The sequence below is a fragment of the Mauremys mutica genome, chromosome 1 (assembly GCF_020497125.1).
Source record: "Mauremys mutica isolate MM-2020 ecotype Southern chromosome 1, ASM2049712v1, whole genome shotgun sequence".
Taxonomy (NCBI): domain Eukaryota; kingdom Metazoa; phylum Chordata; order Testudines; family Geoemydidae; genus Mauremys; species Mauremys mutica.
The window spans coordinates 169,890,207-169,911,390 of NC_059072.1; the positions used below are offsets into that span (position 1 = coordinate 169,890,207).

The 21,184-nt window shown below is 46.5% G+C and overlaps 1 protein-coding gene across 3 annotated transcripts in view; it reads right to left on the reverse strand.

Moving 5' to 3' along the window:
- CD47 (CD47 molecule) overlaps nt 1-20,517 on the reverse strand; it is a 91,749-nt gene extending 71,232 nt beyond the window's left edge. For all 3 annotated transcript variants that reach the window (XM_045001852.1, XM_045001851.1, XM_045001850.1), the window contains exon 1: nt 20,430-20,517. In XM_045001852.1, the coding sequence (XP_044857787.1) occupies nt 20,430-20,475 (46 nt within the window). In that variant the 5' untranslated portion in view covers nt 20,476-20,517. The remainder of the gene's footprint in view (nt 1-20,429) is intronic.
- Between the last annotated feature and the right edge of the window lie 667 nt (nt 20,518-21,184).

Genomic DNA, 21,184 nt, shown 5'->3' on the forward strand with positions numbered 1-21,184 from the left:
TGCCCCCCTGAACATTGCAGTTGCCAGGAACCCTCTAGCTCCCTCCCCCTCTCCCCAGCAGTATCTTCTATGTGCGAGCTGGGCTCTGCCAGGTCCAGTGGCCCCTAGTGGCAGCCAGCAGCACTGCAGCCCATTTCTGTGGGGGAAAGGAAATTCAGCATTAGCACAGAATTTCCCCAGGAGTAAGAGTAGTTCCAATTCCACTGACTTCACTTAGATTACTAACATGTATAAATGCCTGCAGAATCATTGCATGTATCTGGCATCCAACTATAGCTAGTAAAAGCTTTTTTTTCCCAACTGGTACAGCTATTTGCAGTTCCAGTAAGCTTTTCCAAGCCTTGACCAATGATCACCTCCACTCCCCTCCCCAAAAAGCAGCTAATCCTTGAACTGTATTACTGTAACACACTGACACTAATCCCTGGGTTGGCCATTAATGTAACAAGCATAAACAAACTTTATATATACTACAGTGTTAGTTGGCACCTTGTAATGAAAAAACACACACATATTGCTTTGGTCAAACAAAACAATCACTTAGCTTACTCATTGAACTTTCTTGACTATACCCTGAGAAAACCAAAACACAGTAGAACTGTACATAAACCTAAACACAGATTGTATAAACTTTATTTTTAAAAGTTTAAGTTTATATTAAGCAAACACACACCATTAAAAATTATATTGATGCCCTGATACAAAAAGTGAATAAATGACCCATAACTAATATTTTTAATAATTCAGCTTAAGATTCACATTTTAAAAAAAAAGGTTCAACAGAGTTCACTGCACAAGGACAAGTTACAGCTTATGGGATGAGTTTGGCAAAAACATTATATGGGAAAAGTTAAACTTATACCAGAGAACGTAAATATTTTCCATTCTGACTTTAACACTACAGTATAGGAAAGTAGGTTATTTACCAAGTCTCATGAAAAACATGAAATCATCTAAACCACTCAAAATAAAAAGTACAGTAGAACCTCAGAGTTACGAATACCTTGGGAAAGGAGATTGTTTTCTGGGTCATTACACAAATTGAATCTATTTCCCCATGTTAAGTATCCTCACCCCTTCTTGTCAACTGTCCGAAATGGGCCACCTTTATCATCACTACAAAACTTTTTTTTCCTCCTGCTGATAATAGCTCATCTTAATTAATCAGTCTCTTAGAGTTGGTATGGCAACTTCCACCTTTTCATGTTCTCTGTATGTATGTTATAGCAATAAAAACCAGCAGGATCTTATTAAGAGGGATAAGGCAAAGATGCCACATTTATTATAAATACCATAAGAAAACAAAAGACAACAGTAAACAACGTTGTTTTACTACTTATTTCTATTACTACTTATTCCTTATACACACACACACATATTCATTCACACAATCATTCATTCAGGTTCTGTATAGGTGTTATAGTTACTAGCCTAGATGTTGCTCATGCCAAGTTACTGGCCAGGTATCTTGGTCATGAGGATGGAGCCGAGTCTGTGTCAGATGCATCTGATGCTCCTGGAGGCTGGCAGCAGAACCATAGACTCAAAGTCCTTATTCTTTAGAGTCCAGTTTTATAGGGATTTTTCCCTATGTTAGTTCATAGGAGTTGCTTCATTCTGCTGTTGCTAAATCAATCAGCAGGTGGCTGGCTCCATGTTATTAGATGTTTTGTTTTTCCTTCCTTTGAGGTGTGGTGGGTGGATTCCAGTTTGCCCTCTGGGGGTCATCTGGTTGATCCCACTTGACACCTTCTTCAGCGGACACTGAATTCTTCAGGCTGGTGACTCCCTAACCATTCAGTCACATACATTCTCTATCTTAATCACATCTATTTCACTGTCTCTTTACTTTTTGGGGTGTTACCAATTTATGTGAGACTCCCTGTCTTTTAACAATCAAAGATAAAGTGAGATGAAAACTTACAGAGGGTGGGGGTCTCTATTTATACACTATAACAGCTACTGTTTTGGCTTACTTAGAGTTAATTAATGTTTAACAAGTTTTATACAAAGTATTTCTTTGAGCAGGCTTCACACAGACACAGCTGGTGGCTTGCAGGTTAGAATCACAAATTTACTTTTAACATAAACCTTTAGTTATAAGGCATCAATTAACAATAAGTCATTTTTCATATAAACCATGTGTCAGAGTCTACCCTCACTTGAAACTGGGCGGTTTCAAAGTGAGGACCCGCATGTCTTCCCCCACCCCAAAATCCTAGGGTAGGTCTCCCTTTTGCTGCCACCAGTCAGGTTAAAGTGTCTGACACACTGCCTGTCCCCCAAGCTTCCCCTGGGGAACCCAGATTCAAACCCCTTGAATCTCTACACACAGGGAAGTAGCCCACTTCCCCCCTCTCTCTCTCCTAGCCACTTTGGAGAGATATACACCGAGTCAAATCCTTGACTCAACACAAAGAGGGACTCACTTCCCCCCTCCTTCCCTAGTCCTGGAAAGAGATACCTGATTCAAACTGCTTGAATCAAACCCAGGAGGAACTGTCTCTTCCCCCCTCCCCTTCCCCTGAATTTCCACAAGAGAAGGAATTAACCAAGTCCAAAGAAAAGAAAAGAATTTATTAAGAGAACAAGAAGAAAATACAGAATCTCTATGAGCCCAAGCTGGACACTCATAGGGGATAACCTTATCAATCTCTGGAGAGAATCCCACCCCCTTTCTCAGTAAAAGCAATATCAGCAAACAGGAATAAAGCATTTCCTTTAGCAAACACACAATTGCAAATATAGAAATCAAATCATAAGACTAATTCGCCTTTCTAATTAATACTCACTATTAATTAGTAGAAACTACTCCAGGAGAACTTGGAGACATGACTGGTCTCTTTTAGATCCAAAAAGAGCTCTCACAAAGAACACAGACAAAGGCTTCCCTCCACAGAGATTTGAAATTATCTCGTCTCTGATTGGTCCTCTGGTCAGGTGGTCATCAGGTACTGCATGTTAACCCTTTACAGGTAAAAGAGACCTTAACCCTTAACTATCTGTTTATGACACGCCCCCCAAATCGCCAACAGTGGGAACTACTGGTGGTGATTTCCTCCTAGAACTGTAAAATAAACAGATAAACAAAACACATGCACTATTACATATACTACTAAGTATGTAAACAACAAGATATTTGACATTGAAGAACACTTTGTATGCATTTGACCGGACATACTTGGCAACGTCCTTGCCCATCCCCTCCCAGTGGAAGGAATGTTTTTAACCTGTTTTTGCTTTGTTGACCCCAGAATGCCCACTGGGATGTCAGGGCCCAAGCTTAAGAGCTTGTCCCAGTACTTAGTTGGAACTATCAACTGTCTTTGAGGATGCTGGCCTTCCTGGTGTCCACCAGAAAGAATGTCCTTATATAAAAGTCCTTGTTTTACAACAAACTGGAATTGGGTAGAAGAGCTGAGAGGCGGTGGGTTGCTTCGTGCCGCCGCCCAAGCTGTCTTAAGGCTGTCATCGGCTTCCTGCTCAGTCTGGAACTGTGTTCTTTGAGGCTGGAGACACCAGTTCCTCCGTAGACTGTGGACTTGGACTTGGTCCCTCTGGAAGCGATGTAGGTGATGAGGTTGTTTCCGTTGACTGTGAACCGCTCTCCGCTGGTGCACAAGGTGATATTTTAGGCTCTGGCTGAGCCTTTTGGGTAGAGTTGTTTGCTGCTTCTGCCAGTTTAGGCCCGCTGGCGCCCTCTGGCGGTGGAGTTGTAAGCGCTGGCGTCAGTGCTGGCGCTGGTTGCTTTTCCAGTTCCGGTCCTGGGACTGGATGTACTATGGCTGCTGTAGTTGTTGGCATGAGATCCGGTTTCACCACCTCTGTCTGGGTCTTTGGTAACACAGACTGGGTTCTGGTGGATGGCTCAGGAACAGGGATGGGAGTGCCTGCTTGTTTGGCCTGGCTGCGGGTGACCACTCCCCCCCTCTTGGCCAGCTGCACATGGTTGGCCAAGTCTTTCCCCAATAGCATGGGGATGGAATAATTGTTATGGACAGCAAAAGTCCACTTTCCTGACCAGTCTTTGTACTGGTCTTCAGGGATGCTGTACCCATGGCAGGTCCTTTTAACCTTTTTGAAGAAGGCCTCAGTGTCCTCACCTGCCATGTAGGTGGGAAATTTCTTGGGATGGGGAACAGTGCCTGCTGGTGTTGGCCACACCCCTCTGCAGTCAGTGAATTTTATGTGTGGCTTGCTGGTGTTGCTTTTTGGTGCTGGTCACACCCCTCTGCATTTAGTGAACTGGTTCCCCCAATTCCTAACCCTTTCTATTCCCGAGAGACTGAATAGAAAAGAAACAAAACCTTTTCATTTGCAAATGTGTAGTTGCTGTTTGCTGATATACTGAGAAGACCAAAAAAAAAATGGTTTGTCCTGTTTCTAGCAACTTGCTAAGTACCTCACAGTGGGGTTCCTTTCTAACAAGCCTCCTAGAAAAACTTGCACCTCTTCCCTAGCTGTTTTTTCAAGCAGACAGAAAGAAAAAAGAAAAGAAGAAAAAAAATCCTTTTCTAACACAGCCTGTTAGAAAACCTTATCTCCCTCAGCTAAACCCAGCTGAAAATCTGTTTAAAAAAAAAAACAAAAAACAATCTCCCTCTCCTTCTGAGCTGTGGTACTAATAAGCCCAGCTGACCGGCTGGTGCTACTTAGTACCTGCGAGCAAAGTATAGTGAATTCTCTCAGGGATTTGTATTCCCTGGCTCTAGAGGATTTCAAAAGACACAGGGAAAAAAAATCTGGCTGGAGGGTTTCTGTCTCCCCCCCCCCCAAACCTGTTTTTCCCTGGATGGGAATGTACTTTGACGAGCACTTCCCCCCACCTTAGGAATCCTGAGTGATACCTGATATCACAAAGGAAGGACACACCTCTAGGGAAGAGTTTTTCCTCAGCATAGCCAGCAGAGAAAAAAAACTCCTTCTAACCCTGAAAACTGCTTCAAAACTCCCTTTTCCTCAAGCTGCCTGTTCAAGCAACAAGAAAGAAAAACTGCTTCCAACAAAGCCTGCTGGAAAACTTAATTCCCTCCAGCCAACCTGGCTGAAGATTCCTTGTAACAATACCAGTTAGAAAACCTGTGTGTGTTTGGCTTCGGGGTCTCTCTGCCTCCTAACCTGCAGTCCTGCTTTAGAAGAGAATAGCCCTGCAAGAAACTGAAAATGCTTTTAACCCTGAAACTGCCTCAGAGTGCCTTTGGTAGAAAAGCCGTGCCTGTCTCTGTGGGTCCGGAAGACCGCTGCCACCATGTCATAGTCTACCCTCACTTGAAACTGGGCGGTTTCAAAGTGAGGACCCGCATGTCTTCCCCCACCCCAAAATCCTAGGGTAGGTCTCCCTTTTGCTGCCACCAGTCAGGTTAAAGTGTCTGACACACTGCCTGTCCCCCAAGCTTCCCCTGGGAAACCCAGATTCAAACCCCTTGAATCTCTACACACAGGGAAGCAGCCCACTTCCCCCCTCTCTCTCTCCTAGCCACTTTGGAGAGATATACACCGAGTCAAATCCTTGACTCAACACAAAGAGGGACTCACTTCCCCCCCTCCCCTTCCCTAGTCCTGGAAAGAGATACCTGATTCAAACTGCTTGAATCAAACCCAGGAGGAACTGTCTCTTCCCCCCTCCCCTTCCCCTGAATTTCCACAAGAGAAGGAATTAACCAAGTCCAAAGAAAAGAAAAGAATTTATTAAGAGAACAAGAAGAAAATACAGAATCTCTATGAGCCCAAGCTGGACACTCATAGGGGATAACCTTATCAATCTCTGGAGAGAATTCCCCCCCCCCTTTCTCAGTAAAAGCAATATCAGCAAACAGGAATAAAGCATTTCCTTTAGCAAACACACAATTGCAAATATAGAAATCAAATCATAAGACTAATTCACCTTTCTAATTAATACTCACTATTAATTAGTAGAAACTACTCCAGGAGAACTTGGAGACATGACTGGTCTCTTTTAGATCCAAAAAGAGCTCTCACAAAGAACACAGACAAAGGCTTCCCTCCACAGAGATTTGAAATGATCTTGTCTCTGATTGGTCCTCTGGTCAGGTGGTCATCAGGTACTGCATGTTAACCCTTTACAGGTAAAAGAGACCTTAACCCTTAACTATCTGTTTATGACACCATGTCTAATATAAACCTTCTTTAATATCCCTACATAATCCCCCTTTTGACACTACGATATACATGTACTCGTTAGTGTCACTTTCTATGTAACCTGTTTAAAAGAAGGTACTTTGAGGCAACATGGGTTTGTGAGTCCTATCTATTGTACATTTTTTTTTATCCAAAAGCACATGCGAAACATTTTAATAATACAAATAAAATTCAATACCAAGACAACTATCAAGGGATGTAGCATTACTGATAGGATGCCAGTGGTGGTTGGGAACCATCCAGAGAATATATCATACCAGTGGTAGGTTGTAATTTGACATTGCATTTACATTCATTTACTGGGGGAGGGCTGATAACACTCTGCCCCTTGATCTATGATTATTACAGTCGTTGTTGTCATGGTAGGGCACAGGTGATCTGTTGTAAACAAACCAAACAATTATAACCAGGTGAATATAACTAAAACCATTTCAATTGACTAAACACCAGATATAACCTAAACACAAATCCAAACAATTATAGTTATTATAATTGGGAATACAATAAAACCATAACCATTACAATAATTGGGTACATTGACACATAAGATGAGGTCCAAGTTTGATGCTGCAATAGCCATCAAACAATAAACGTTTCTGAGGTTTTTAAGCACACACAAGAAATAAGATTTTGTAGGAGGACCACAGTTGTTATGCAAGGTTAAGCTGATTTGGACTTAAACTAACATTTATTTGCTAAAATATTGCAGAATTCCCTATTTTTAACAGTTGTACTTAAGAGGTTTTTGGGGACCTGAAAGATGGGGCCCTGCAATTATGGGCCAAGGTCTTACAGGTTATGGGGACCCAAGAACTACCCTTTAGGACTTGGGGAAGTAGAACCAGAGTGTATAGAGAAAAGTGTGGAAAACCTAACAAAAAATAAACCTGATGCACTGGGGACCAAAGTCTTTTGGACACAAGTGGTGATTGATAAGTTGGATGGACATGGGGGAAGTAGAGAGAGAAAAAGACATTTGCTCTGTCTAGTGTAGTATTTTTTGTTTGTTTGTTTGTTTTGTTTTATTTTTTGGACCCAATGCTAGCACAGGACACCACTAGAGACAGACACAGAACATGCAACAGAGAACATGCAACACAGAACACTGAACACAGACTTTGTCGCGACACTATAACCATGGTATTTTATAACTCTTCAGCTGGTACCAGCTCTTCTGATGTTCTGGTTTTAGAGCCTGAAAGATAGAAGCTTACACATAAATTAGCACAGTGCTTCCACATGGCAGACCCTGCTTAGTTTCTGCCACAGTGTGTTTGGTACTTGGGGCTGCACAAATGCTAATTACGTGGTGCAAAAAAAAAATTTTTTTTTTCATTTTAAATTCCCAGCCACTTTGCCATGGCCTGGAGGTCTGAGGCAGAAGCAGGCACTGTTGTTACTGTTGCAATGGCATTCTGGCCCTGGGAGGAGGAATCTACCCAAATATTCCCCTTCCCACTCTCCACAGAGGTCCCAAAAACCTGCCCCTTCTGGGGTCTCAAATGTTCCTTCTTCTGAAGTTACTGCTGTTGTAGGATTTGAGAGTGCTGTTTTAACTCTCTGTACCCAACCTTAAGGGCATCTAACTGGATTTGAGAACTACATACATTTTTATTTCTCTGCTTTTGCAGCAGAGACTTGTAAATCTTGATGCAGCTTTTTTTTTGTTTTTACATTTTTCCAACAGTTGTGAACAACAACCAACCACAACAACAAAAAACCAAACTGATAAATATTAAGCACTATAACCCCTAATTCCTAAAAGAGCAGCTTACATTGGTTGTTTCACAAATTTTCTTCCCATGTTTTTTGGGGGTCTCAAGCCTCTTTTTCCCAATGTGCCATTACTTTCCAATTTTCTACCCCTTTTTCCAATTGGGATAGTTTTTCTTTTAGAGATATTTTCTCCTCTTTACAGGCTGCTAGGTGGAGGTAGCTGTCATTACAAGCCTTCCACAGCAGCCAGATCCCTGCAGCATCTCTTTTTACTGCATTTGGGGGTTTACATATGAGGATATATTGGGCCAATCTATCCTCTAGGTCCGAAATGGTGCAAATATCTGCAAGGGCTTGTTCAGTCCAAGGACTGTGCCCATATCTTTGGGCTTGGCTACACTTACAAGTTGCAGCGCTGGGAGTTACAGCGCTGGTCATGCAGCTGTGTAGGGCCAGCGCTGGAGTGTGGCCACACTGACAGCTACCAGCGCTGCAGTGTGGCCACACTTGCAGCACTTTCCAGCGCTGTATTGAGAGGTGCATTGTGGGCAGCTATCCCACAGAGCACCTCGTCCCATTTTGGCGCTGAGTATTGTGGGAAGGGGAAGGAAGTGTGCGGGTCATTCCGCTTCCTGTGTGCCAACGCCCCGTGGTGCATCGCTTCACATCCCAGCATTCACTCTTTCCAGCAACGTTTGGCGCCATTGTGAGTGTTTTACTCTCTGTGTGAATCGCGATTTCTGTGGCAAATGGAGCCCGAGCTGCTGAGGACTGTGCTGATGAGTGTCGCCAGCACAACACGTTTGGCAGTTGAGCTATTCCTTCAGCTCCAAAGTGACAGTGAGGAGTCTGACGATGATATCGATATCGATTCTCCTGCCGCGTGTGACACCAAAGTGCTTGTGGCATTCACGGAAATGCTCAGCACCGTTGAACGCCGCTTTTGGGCTCGGGAAACAAGTACTGACTGGTGGGATCACATCGTCATGGAAGTCTGGGATGACGAGCAGTGGCTGCAGAACTTTCGTATGAGAAAAGCCACTTTCATGGGACTGTGTGCTGAGCTCGCCCCCACTCTGCGGCGCAAGGACACAAGATTGAGAGCTGCCCTGATGGTGGAAAAGCGGGTGGCTATTGCAATCTGGAAGCTGGCAACTCCAGACAGCTACCGGTCGGTCGGGAACCAGTTTGGAGTGGGAAAGTCGACCGTTGGAATCGTTTTGATGCAAGTTTGCAAGGCAATTAATCGCATCCTGCTAAGAAAGACCATGACTCTGGGGAGCGTGCAGGACATTGTGGATGGCTTTGCACAAATGGGTTTCCCTAACTGTGGAGGGGCGATAGATGGGACGCATATTCCTATTCTGCCCCCCCCCCAACCTGGCATCAGAGTACGTTAATCGTAAGGGGTATTTCTCTATGGTTCTCCAGGCGCTTGTGGATCACCGTGGGCGTTTCATTGACATTTACACAGGCTGGCCTGGAAAGGTGCATGATGCACGCATCTTTCGGAACAGTGGCCTGTTCAGGAAGATGCAGGCAGGGTCTTTTTTCCCAGACAGGAAGATCACAGTAGGGGACTGTCAGAGGTCTCACCCCCACTTGGAACTGTTGGGCTCCAATGTGGGGACCTGACTTGGTTTCCCTCTAAACTACCATGTCCTGGTCTGCACCCTCACTTGAAACTGGGGGGTTTCAAAGTGAGGACCAGCATGTATTCCCCCCACCCTAAAATCCTAGGGTAGGTCTCCTTTGCTGCCACCACCGCGGTCAATACGTGGGCCGGGACACCCCTGTTTCCCCCCTGTCTCCCTTCAAAGACACTCCCTGGGAACACAGATCATTCACAGAGGAGGAACCTTCCCCCTCCCCTCTCTGCCCTCTCTCCAGCCTGCTCCAGAGAGAGAGATACCTTGATTCAAACTCCTTGAATCAAACCCAGGAGGAACTGTCTCTTCCCCCCTCACCTTCCCCTGAATTTCCACAGAAGAAGGAATTAACCAAGTCCAAAGAAAAGAAAAGAATTTATTAAGAGAACAAAAAGACAATACAGAATCTCTATGAGCCCAAGCTGGACACTCATAGGGGATAACCTTATCAATCTCTGGAGAGAATTCCCCCTCCCCCTTTTCTCAGTAAAAGCAATATCAGCAAACAGGAATAAAGCATTTCCTTTAGCAAACACACAATTGCAAATATAGAAATCAAATCATAAGACTAATTCGCCTTTCTAATTAATACTCACTATTAATTAGTAGAAACTACTCCAGGAGAACTTGGAGACACGACTGTCCTCTGTTAGATCCAAAAACAGTTCTCACACAGACAAAGGCTTCCCTCCACAGAGATTTGAAAAAATCTTATCTCTGATTGGTCCTCTGGTCAGGTGGTCACCAGGTACTACATGTTAACCCTTTACAGGTAAAACAGACCTTAACCCTTAACTATCTGTTTATGACAGGGACGTCGAAATGCCCATTGTGATCCTTGGAGACCCCGTGTACCCGTTACTGCCTTGGCTCATGAAACCCTATACAGGGAAGCTTGACAGGAGCAAGGACCGGTTCAACTACAGGCTGAGCCGGTGCAGAATGACTGTGGAGTGTGCTTTTGGCCGTTTAAAAGCTCGCTGGAGATGTCTGTATGGGAAGCTAGACTTGGGGGAAAGCAACATCCCCGCGGTTATATGCGCTTGCTGTACCCTCCATAATATTTGTGAAGGGAAGGGTGAAACATTCAGTCAGGCATGGACCACCGAGGTTCAAGTCCTGGAGGCTGAATATGCACAGCCAGAGAGCAGGGCTAATAGAGAGGCCCAGCACAGGGCTACAAGGATTAGGGATGCCTTGAGGGAAGAATTTGAGGCTGAAAGCCAACAGTAATGTTTGCTGCCTTGCATGGGAGTGAATTGCACTGTTTACACTGTTATTCTATTATCCCTAATAATAATATGATTTGCAGTGCCTCTTTCTTTACTGGGCTAAGGTATCTTTAACTATCTGCTATAATAAAGACTGTTTTCAAAGCCAAGAATTGTTTTATTGAAAAGAAAAAAACTTCCTTGACAGACAGACAGACACACAACATTTCATGAAAACAAGAGGGCAGGGGTGTGGGTTGGTGAACTGTACAGTCACAAGTTTGCATATGTCCTGTCTGGAGTGCTGTTTAACGAATCCTGCACTTCAGGGTGCATATACTGCATGGTGATGGGGGTTGAGTGCAGAGGGTAAGGGTGGTGGTAGGTATCAGGGCTGGTTGGTGAACGTACAGGTGTTGGAGGCAGCTGGTGGTGGTAAGAACCTGAATGCTGGGGAAAGGCGGTTTGAGCTGACATTGGGGCACAAGGCAAAAAGCTTTGGGACGGGGGGGGGCTTTGGGGCAGCACGGGACTGCTCTGCCTGCATGGCTACGATAGCCTGGAGAGAGTCCGCTTGGCGCGACAGGATGTCTAGCAGCTGGTTTGTGCTTTTCCTCTTTGCCACAGCGTTTCTACGCCAATGTCTCTGGCGGATCATGCTTTCCTTCTCTCTCCACTCCTTCAATTCTTTACTCTCTCGAGCAGAGTGATGAAGAACAGTTTTCAGCATGTCCTCTTTGCTCTTTCGGGGATTTTTTCTCAAATTTTGAAGCCTCTGTGCTGTGGAACATCTGCTCAGTCCAGTAGTCAAGGTCACTGTAGAAACCCAGAAATGACAACATTTAACAGGGGCAGCATTGTATCCACTATCTCCAGACATGAATTGTTACACTGAGGGAGTTCTCACTTTAGCATTCTTTTACCACACGCATAACACAACAGAAGCCACGAAACGGTGAGTGAGGGGTGCTTATAGAGGGAGAAGTGGGGCTTGAGTGATAGAGGGGAGCTGGTTGCTTCGGGTAATCTGGAGTGCTAGAGGGGTTGAGTGAAGATGCAGCTGCAGGGGTGATCTTCACTATCTCCCTATCTCTTCACTAAAGAGTCTCCCAACATTTTTCACAGGAGTTAATCCTGGAAGATGTCTCCCTGCTGCGAGTCACTAGGGAACAGCGGGAGGCTCTTTTAGAGCAATGTGGATTCCGCCCGGGACCCTATGCGGCTTGCCTGTGTTCAGAAATGGTCCCCCCACCACTCGCAGCACAGTGGCGCGGACGCGTCAGCGTGACTGGGACAAGGAACACAGTGGCTCTGCCTATAAACCTGCGCAGGCATATCGCCCACGCTCTGGATGAAACTTTTGCTGAGATAACTGAAGCAGATTACCGCGACGTGATAGACCACATCAACGGGCTATTCCACATCTAGGCTGGCATGCATGCAGCCATAACCCCCCTTCCTCTCCAGAAACATTTCCACCCAGAAAATAAAAGCCGCTTACCGGTAACCCGCTCCTCTGCTTGTCCTTCTGCAACTGCTGGCTGCTGCGATTGGGTACTTTCCTCCTGGCTTGAGAAGAGCTCCTGGCTGCATGCCCACTCTGGGGTGTCTTCCCCCATCCCAGTAGCTTCACTCGCGGTTTCCTCCCCCCCCCGCCGCCGCCGCCTCCGCCTCCGCCTCCTCCTGTCCCCCAGCCTGCTCAGAAGTGTCCATCGTTGTCCTGGGATTGGCAGTGGGGTCACCCCCAAGTATCGCGTCCATCTCCCTGTAAAAACGGCAGGTCGTGGGGGCAGCTCCGGATCGGCGATTCCCCTCGCGGGCTTTGTAATAGGCACTCCGCAGCTCTTTAACTTTCACCCTGCATTGTAGTGCGTCCCGATCATGGCCCCTATCCAGCATGGACGTTGATACCTGCTCAAAGATATCGTAATTCCTACGGCTGGAGCGCAGCTGTGCCTGCACAGATTCCTCCCCCCAAACACTGATGAGGTCCATCAGCTCGCCATTGCTCCATGCTGGGGCTCGTTTGCCGCGTGGAGGCATGGTCACCTGGAAAGATTAACTGGCTGCAGCAAACAGGAAGGAGATTTTTTAAAATTCCCGGGGCATTTAAAGGGCGGGTCACCTGAGGCAAGAGCAGTAGAGTGCAAACTGATGAGCAGAGTGGCTGAACAGGAATTCTGGGATAACTCCTTATTCCCTAGAGGACAATTAAAGCGCTGGTGAGTGTCCACACCTGCTGAGCAGCGCTGGATCACCAGCGCTGCACTCCTTATACCCCTGCCGGGATGGGTTTTCAGCCAGTGCTGCAACCAGGGAGTTGCAGCGCTGGTTGTGCCCTGCAAGTGTGGACGGGGTGTAATTGCAGCGCTGGAAAGCCTCCACCAGCGCTGCAACTTGTAAGTGTAGCCAAGCCCTTTGGAGGATTTGCTGAAAAGGCATTATCTCTTTAATAAAAGGTGAGGTAGAAGCTACTTTTGACTTAATTTCTTCCTCTGGGACTGTTTTCCCTTGCCTTTTCTTAAACATTTTTAATTTTGTTCAGCGAGCAGCACTATCTGGTCCCTGGGACCCTCTTGTTGCCCCTGATTTTTTTTCCCTCTGCTACCTTCACGGAGGCCAGCAGATTTTGTTAACAATTTTACATTTCCTACTACTTCACGGAGGCCAGCAGGTTTTGTTAACAATTGTATGTTTCCTACTACCTTCACAGAGGCCAGCAGGTTTAGTTAACAATTTTATCTTTCCTACTACCTTCACGGAGGCCAGCAGGTTTTTTTTTGGTTAACCAATAATAGAACCGTGCTCTGTAGAGCCGGTTGTGTGCACACAGATTGGTTTACAAGTGAGGCAAAAATACCAATAATCCCCCTTTCGCTATTCTCCACCAAAATGTTATACCAATAAAAACCAGAAGGATCTTATTAAGAGGGATAAGGCAAAGATGCCACATTTATTGTAAATACCATAACAAAACAAAAGACAACAGTAAACAACATTGTTTTACTACTTATTTCTATTACTACTTATTCCTTATACACACACACACATATTCATTCACACAATCATTCATTCAGGTTCTGTATAGGTGTTATAGTTACCAGCCTAGATGTTGCTCATGCCAAGTTACTGGCCAGGTATCTTGGTCATGAGGATGGAGCCGAGTCTGTGGGTACGTCTACACTACGGGATTATTCCGAATTTACATAAACCGGTTTAACAAAACAGATTGTATAAAATCGAGTGTGCGCGGCCACACTAAACACATTAAATGAGTGGTGTGCGTCCACGGTCCGAGGCTAGCGTCGATTTCTGGAGCATTGCACTGTGGGTAGCTATTCCGTAGCTATCCCATAGTTCCCACAGCCTCCCCCGCCCCTTGGAATTTCTGGGTTGAGATCCCAGTGCCTGATGCGGCAAAATCATTGTCGCGGGTGGTTCTGGGTAAATGTCGTCAGTCACTCCTTCTGCTGGGAAAGCAACGGCAGACAAGCATTTCGTGCCTTTTTTCCCTGGATTGCCCTGGCAGATGCCATAGCATGGCAATCATGGAGCCTGTTTAGCCTTTTGTGACTGTCACCGTATGTGTACTAGATGCCGCTCACAGAGGCGATTCAGCAGCGCTACACAGCAGCATGCTTTTGCTTTTGCATGATAGCAGAGATGGTTACCAGCCATATTGTACCATCTACCATGCCATAAATTGGTAATAAGATGATCATGGCTACCAGTCCTTTTGCACTGCACCATCTGTTGCTGTCATAAGTGCCCCTGGCTGCTCTTACCCAGGGGCGCAAAAGCCAAAATTGGGAATGACTTCCTGAGTCAATCCCTCCTTTTTGGTATCTAAAAATAGAATCAGTCCTGCCTAGAATATGGGCAAGTATACTAGAGAACCACTGTATCATAGAACCAGAGAGCACAGCTGCTCTGTGTCAGATCCTGCAGAAATTATGAGCTGTATGCTATTCACAGGGGGTGCTCCTGCAACAACCCCACCTGTTGATTCCGTTCTTCCCTCAGCCTTCCTGGGCTACCGTAGCATTGTCCCCCCACTTGTGTGATGAAGTAATAAAGAATGCAGGAATAAGACACAGTGACTTGTTAGTGAGATATGAGTGGAAGGCAGCCTCCAGCTGCTATGATAGTCCAGACAGGACAGTAAGGAGTGTGTAGGAGAGGAGCCCAGCATCCCTCTGCTAGTCCAGGGGCAATTGAATCTTTTCTTTACACATGAAGGGTGGGGGCTGATGGAGCTCAGCCCCCTGTTGCTATGATGACGATGGTTATCAGCCATACTGTACCATCTACCAGGAAAAATTAGGGCCAGGCACCCTTGATTGACCTTACCGATGCTAGTCAGCATGGTTACCAGTCCTTTTGCACTGCCCCATGTGCCAATAGGCTGATGATGAGAACGGATACCAGCCATATTGCACCATCAGCCATCCATAGCGTGGGGGGAGCAAGGATGTTGGTGTTGAGTGCTGCACCATCGCGTCTATCTGTAGCATTCAGTAAAGATAGGGTGACATGTAAAAGAGTCAAGAGAGGATTGTTTTCCCTTTCACTTCTGGGGGTGGGTGGGGGGGTGCGTAAATTGCCTAGCTATGCCCTGACCCACCGCGGACACTGTTTTTGACCCTAGAAGCATTTGGAGCTCAGCCAAGAATGCAAATGCTTTTCAAAGACTGCAGGAACTGTGGGATAGCTTGAGTCCTCCAGTCCATGAGCGTCCATTTGATTCTTTGGCTTTCCGTTACGCTTGTCACGCAGCAGTGCGCTGAGTCCCTGCTATGGCATCTGTCTGGAGATTTTTTAAAAGTGATTTTGAATTTCGTCTTCTGTAACGGAGCGCGGATAGAACAGAATTGCCTGCCCTTACAGCGATCACGTCCGCATCGTCCATGCGGGAGCTCTTTCTTTATTTTGATTTTTAACTGCATCACCACACGTGCTGATCGGAGCTCCACGCTGGGCAAACAGGAAATATTCAAAAGTTCGCGGGGCTTTTCCTGTCTACCTGGCCACTGCATCCGAGTTCAGATTGCTGTCCAGAGCGGTCAGTGGTGCACTGTGGGATACCGCCCGGAGGCCAATACCGTCGATCTGCGGCCACACTAACCCCAATCCGATATGGTAATACCGATATTAGCGCTACTCCTCTCGTTAGGGAGGAGTACAGAAACCGGTTTAAAGAGCCCTTTATACCGATATAAAGGGCCTCTTAGTGTGGACGGGTGTGGCGTTAAATCGGTTTTACGCTCCTAAAACCGGTTTAAACGCCTAGTGTAGACCAGGCTTTAGTCAGATGCATCTGATGCTCCTGGAGGCTGGCAGCAGACTCAAAGTCCTTATTCTTTAGAGTCCAGTTTTATAGGGATTTTTCCCTATGTTAGTTCATAGGAGTTGCTTCATTCTGCTGTTGCTAAATCAATCAGCAGGTGGCTGGCTCCATGTTATTAGATGTTTTGTTTTTCCTTCCTTTGAGGTGTGGTGGGTGGATTCCAGTTTGCCCTTCGGGGGTCATCTGGTTGATCCCACTTGACACCTTCTTCAGCGGACACTGAATTCTTCAGGCTGGTGACTCCCTAACCATTCAGTCACATACATTCTCTATCTTAATCACATCTATTTCACTGTCTCTTTACTTTTTGGGGTGTTACCAATTTATGTGAGACTCCCTGTCTTTTAACAATCAAAGATAAAGTGAGATGAAAACTTACAGAGGGTGGGGGTCTCTATTTATACACTATAACAGCTACTGTTTTGGCTTACTTAGAGTTAATTAATGTTTAACAAGTTTTATACAAAGTATTTCTTTGAGCAGGCTTCACACAGACACAGCTGGTGGCTTGCAGGTTAGAATCACAAATTTACTTTTAACATAAACCTTTAGTTATAAGGCATCAATTAACAATAAGTCATTTTTCATATAAACCATGTCTAATATAAACCTTCTTTAATATCCCTACATGTATATATATCTTCTTCCTATATGTTCCATTCTGTGCATCAGATGAAGTGGGCTGTAGCCCACGAAAGCTTATGCTCAAAAAAATGTGTTAGTCTCTAAGGTGCCACAAGTACTCCTGTTCTTTTTGCGGATACAGACTAACACGGCTGCTACTCTGAAATCTGAAATGTTCATAACTCTAAACAAAATGTTATGGTTGTACTTTCAAAACTTTAGAACTGAACATTGACTTAATACAGCGTGGAAACTTTACAATGCAGAAGAAAAATGCTGCTTTTAACCATCGTAATTTAAATGAAACAAACACAAAAACAGTTTCCTTACCTTATCAAATCTTTAATTTTTTTTATTTTTTTTTAGTATTTTATGTTTAACACAGTACTGTGCTTTATTAGCTCTTTTATTGGTCTCTGCTGCTGCCTGATCTCATACTTCTGGTTCCAAATGAAGTGTGTGGTTGACTGGTCAGTTCGTAACTGAGGTTCTACTGTATTAACTTAAATGTTCCTTTAAATTAACTACTAACATAAAACTCTTGAGAGTTATCACTTTGTCCCAAATTCAGAAAGGTAACCAGCACAAGACAGTCCTATTAAGCTAAAGGGACTACTCATATGCTTAGATTTAGGCACGTTACTGAACTGGGCCTGTCTGTTGACTTCATATTGCTGATTCCTGGTTTCAGCTTTGAGCTTTCTTTTCATGATCCAAGGAAGACATACATAGAATGATAGAATGGGAAGGGACCTCAAGAGGTCATCTAGTCCGATCCCCTGCACTCATAGCAGGACTAAGTATAATCTAGACCAGGGGTCAGCAACCTATGACACGTGTGCCAAAGGCAGCACGTGAGCTGATTTTCAGTGGCGCTGCCCGTCTGGGGTTCTGGCCACCGGCCCCGCTCAGCCCGCTACCGGCCTGGATGGACAGAACCCTGAGCCGGCAGCGGGGACCCCGGCTGGCAGATGGAACCCCAGACCGGCAGCGGTTCCGTCCGCCGGCCCCTGCCAGCCGGGGTCCCCGCCGCCGGCCCCACTCAGCCTGCTACCAGTCTGGGGTTTCGTCTGCCAGCCCCTGTAAATGTAAAATGTATTACTAGCACACGAAACCTTAAATTACAGCGAGTAAATGAAGACTTGACACACCACTTCTGAAAGGTTGCCGACCCCTGATCTAGACCATCCCTGACAGGTGTTTGTCTAACATGTTCTTAAAAATCTCCAATGACAGAGATTCCCTAGACAATTTATTCCAGTGCTTAACCACCCTGACAGGAAGTTTTTCCTAATGTCCAACCTAAACCTCCCTTGCTGCAATTTAAGCCCATTGCTTCTTGTCCTATCCTCAGAGGTTAAGAAAAACAATTTTTCTCCCTCCTCCTTGTAACAACCTTTTACGTACTTGAAAACTGTTATCATGTCCCCCCTCAGTCTTCTCTTTTCTAGACTAAACAAGCCCAATTTTTTCAATCTTCCCTCATAAGTCATGTTTTCTAAGCCTTTAATCATTTTTGTTGCTCTTCTCTGGACTCTCTCCAATTTGTCCACATACTTCCAGAAATGTGGTGCCCAGCACTGAACACAATACTCCAATTGAGGCCTAAACAGCACGGAGTAGAGCAGAAGAATTACTTCTTGTGTCTTGTTTACAACACTCCTGCTAATACATCCCAGAAGAATGTTATCTTTTTTGGCAACAGCATTACACGGTTGGCTTGTATTTAGCCTGTGGTCCACTATGACCCCCAGATCTCTTTCTGCAGTACTCCTTCCTAGACAGTAATTTCCCATTTGGTATGTGTGCAACGGATTGTTCCTGCCTAAACGGAGTACTCTGTATTTGTCCTTATTGAATTTCATTCCATTTACTTCAGACCATTTCTCCAGTTTGTCCAGATCATTTTGAATTTTAATCCTATCCTCCAAAGCACTTGCAACCCCTCCCAGCTTGGTACCATCCACAAACTTTATAAGTGTCTATGCCATTATCTAAACCATTGATGAAGATATTGAATAGAACCAGACCCAGAACTGATCCCTGTGGGACCCCACTCATTACGCTCTTCCAGCATGACAGTGAACCACTGATAACTACTCTCTGGGAATGGTTTTCCAGCCAGTTTTGCACCCACCTTATATTGGCTCCATATAGGATGCATTTCCCTAGTTTGTTTATGAGGTCATGTGAGACAATATCAAAAGCTTTACTAAAGTCAAGATATACCACGCCTGCTGCTTCCCCCCATCCACAAGGCTTATTAAGCTGTCAAAGAAAGCTATCAGGTTGGTTTGACATGATTTGTTTTTGACAAATCCATGCTGACTACCACTTATCACCTTATTATCGTCTAGGTGTTTGCAAATCGATTGCTTAATTATTTGCTCCATCATCTTTCCGGGTACAGAAGTTAAGCGGCCTGGACTGTAATTCCCCAGGTTCTTCTTATTTCCCTTTTTATAGATTGCTATGACAAGAGAATTTATTTATTTACACAATTATATAATTATGTTGTAGGGGCCTCTGTGCATACACACTTCAAATCATGTAGTATGGGTCTGTTGCCGGCTCAAAGAGCCCGAGGCGGAGCAACAGCAGGTTCGTTGCCCGGTGTGCATCGCACTAATTATCACACCAGGGTGGAGAAGCAAAACCAGGTTTATTTGAGCCCAAATAAAGGTGCCAGGGAGAAAAGCATTCTCAAATCCTGCACGCCCGCTCGCAGGCGGGGTCCCAGCATTTATACCCCCCTTGTTTGTGTAAGCCTTTTGTTAGGTTTTCCCCCTCACCCCTCCCTTCCCAACAGCAGTTACATTAGGCATTACATTTCAGCGTGTTAGAAAAGGTTCTCATCCACAAGCTTATCTCTTGGCCTTGTCAGCTTCAGGCACATGAAGCCTTCTCCCCCTCTTTCTCCCGCCTTCTCACTACTATTGCTAGTTTAAGCAGAACTGCAGCTGTCTGCTAAAAAGCTGACTCTCACAAATTCTGCTTCTAGGCTGTTAGCATGCAGACTGGTTAAAGTTCACAGCATGTAAGAACTTTGGTTCACTTCAGGCCCAAAGTCACAACTTTGGTTTACTCAGGCCTAGTGGCACCAACAGGTCTCTCTGCAGATACACTTCTAACCACACACAAAGGGCTAGGACATACCCCAGAACGTTAAACATAATTAGCTGGGCTCCCCAAGGCCAGTGGCCTGCTCTTTGGGGGTACTGAGCACCTGCCACCCCCACTGCCTGCAGGAGAACCTGGGGGTGCTCGGCACTGAGAAGCCAGACACCCCCCTCCCCCCCGCAGGAGCCTAAAGCCAGGTGGCGAAATCTCACTTCCACCCCCAGAGGCTTGGGAACGCGGCTCACACCGCTCCTAGGGCAGAGCCTGGCACTGGGCTCGGGAGGAGCAGCCCCACCCGGCTCGGCTCCCAGGACAGACACACACACGCGCCTCCCCGCCCGCGCGCGCGCCAATCCCCCCCTCTCGCAGCGGCCCGGGCTCTCCCAGGGACCTCTGCGGTGCCCGGCGCTTTCAGCAGAGCCGAGCGCAGGGCCCCGGCCCCCCTCCCCACGCGGCGTCCGGGTGCGACGAGCCACCACGGGCTGGCGGAGGGGTCCGGGCCCGCGGCTCCTGCCGCTCGGTGGCAGCGCCAGGCCCCGCCATTCCCGCTGCCCCGGGCCCGGGGGCTCTGGGCCTGGGGAATGGCGGCGCCCGGGGACTCACCCGCGCACACGGCGCCCAGGAGCACCCAGGCTCCCAGCGCCCGCATGGTCCCGTCCGCAGCCAGCTGGGACCCCAGCGCGAGGGGGCGGTTGGGATCCCAGCGCGAGGGGGCGGTTGGGATCCCGGGGGGGGGGGGCAATCCCAGCGCGAGGGGTCGGATGGGGGCGGTGGTAGAGGGGCGGTTGGGATCTCAGCACAGGGAACGGGGGGAGAGGGGTGGTTGGGATCCCAGCGCGAGGGGGCGGTTGGGATCCCGGGGGGGGGGAATCCCAGCGCGAGGGGCGGTTGGGATGCCGGGGGGGGGGGGAGGGGATCTCAGCACGAGGGTGCGGATGGGGGCGGGGGTTGGGATCCCAGTGTGCGGGGTCTCTTGGGGGTGTCAGGGTGAGTCCTGCGCAGTTTCAAGTCTTTTGTAGGCTCCTGGTCTCTGTCCAGGCTCCTGGACCCTGTGGGGAGACACTGTCAAACTTGCAATAAACTGTATTGCCAACCCCAAGAGTTAAAAACTCGGGAATCAGCCCCCTCCCCCTACCCCTCCAAAGAGAATGGGTTAAAATCACAAGTAAAAATTCATTTGGGGATCTTTTTATTTGGTATCTGGTGTTTGAGGTCTTCAGCTGAACTCAGGGCACATTTTCTAGCTTTTCTCCACAGACTGTGAGATGTAAAGTCTTCCTTTTTCTTAAAAAAATGAAGACTGGGATTCTCATCTAATAACATGCCAAAACAAACAAAGCATAGTCTACTAAGGCTAT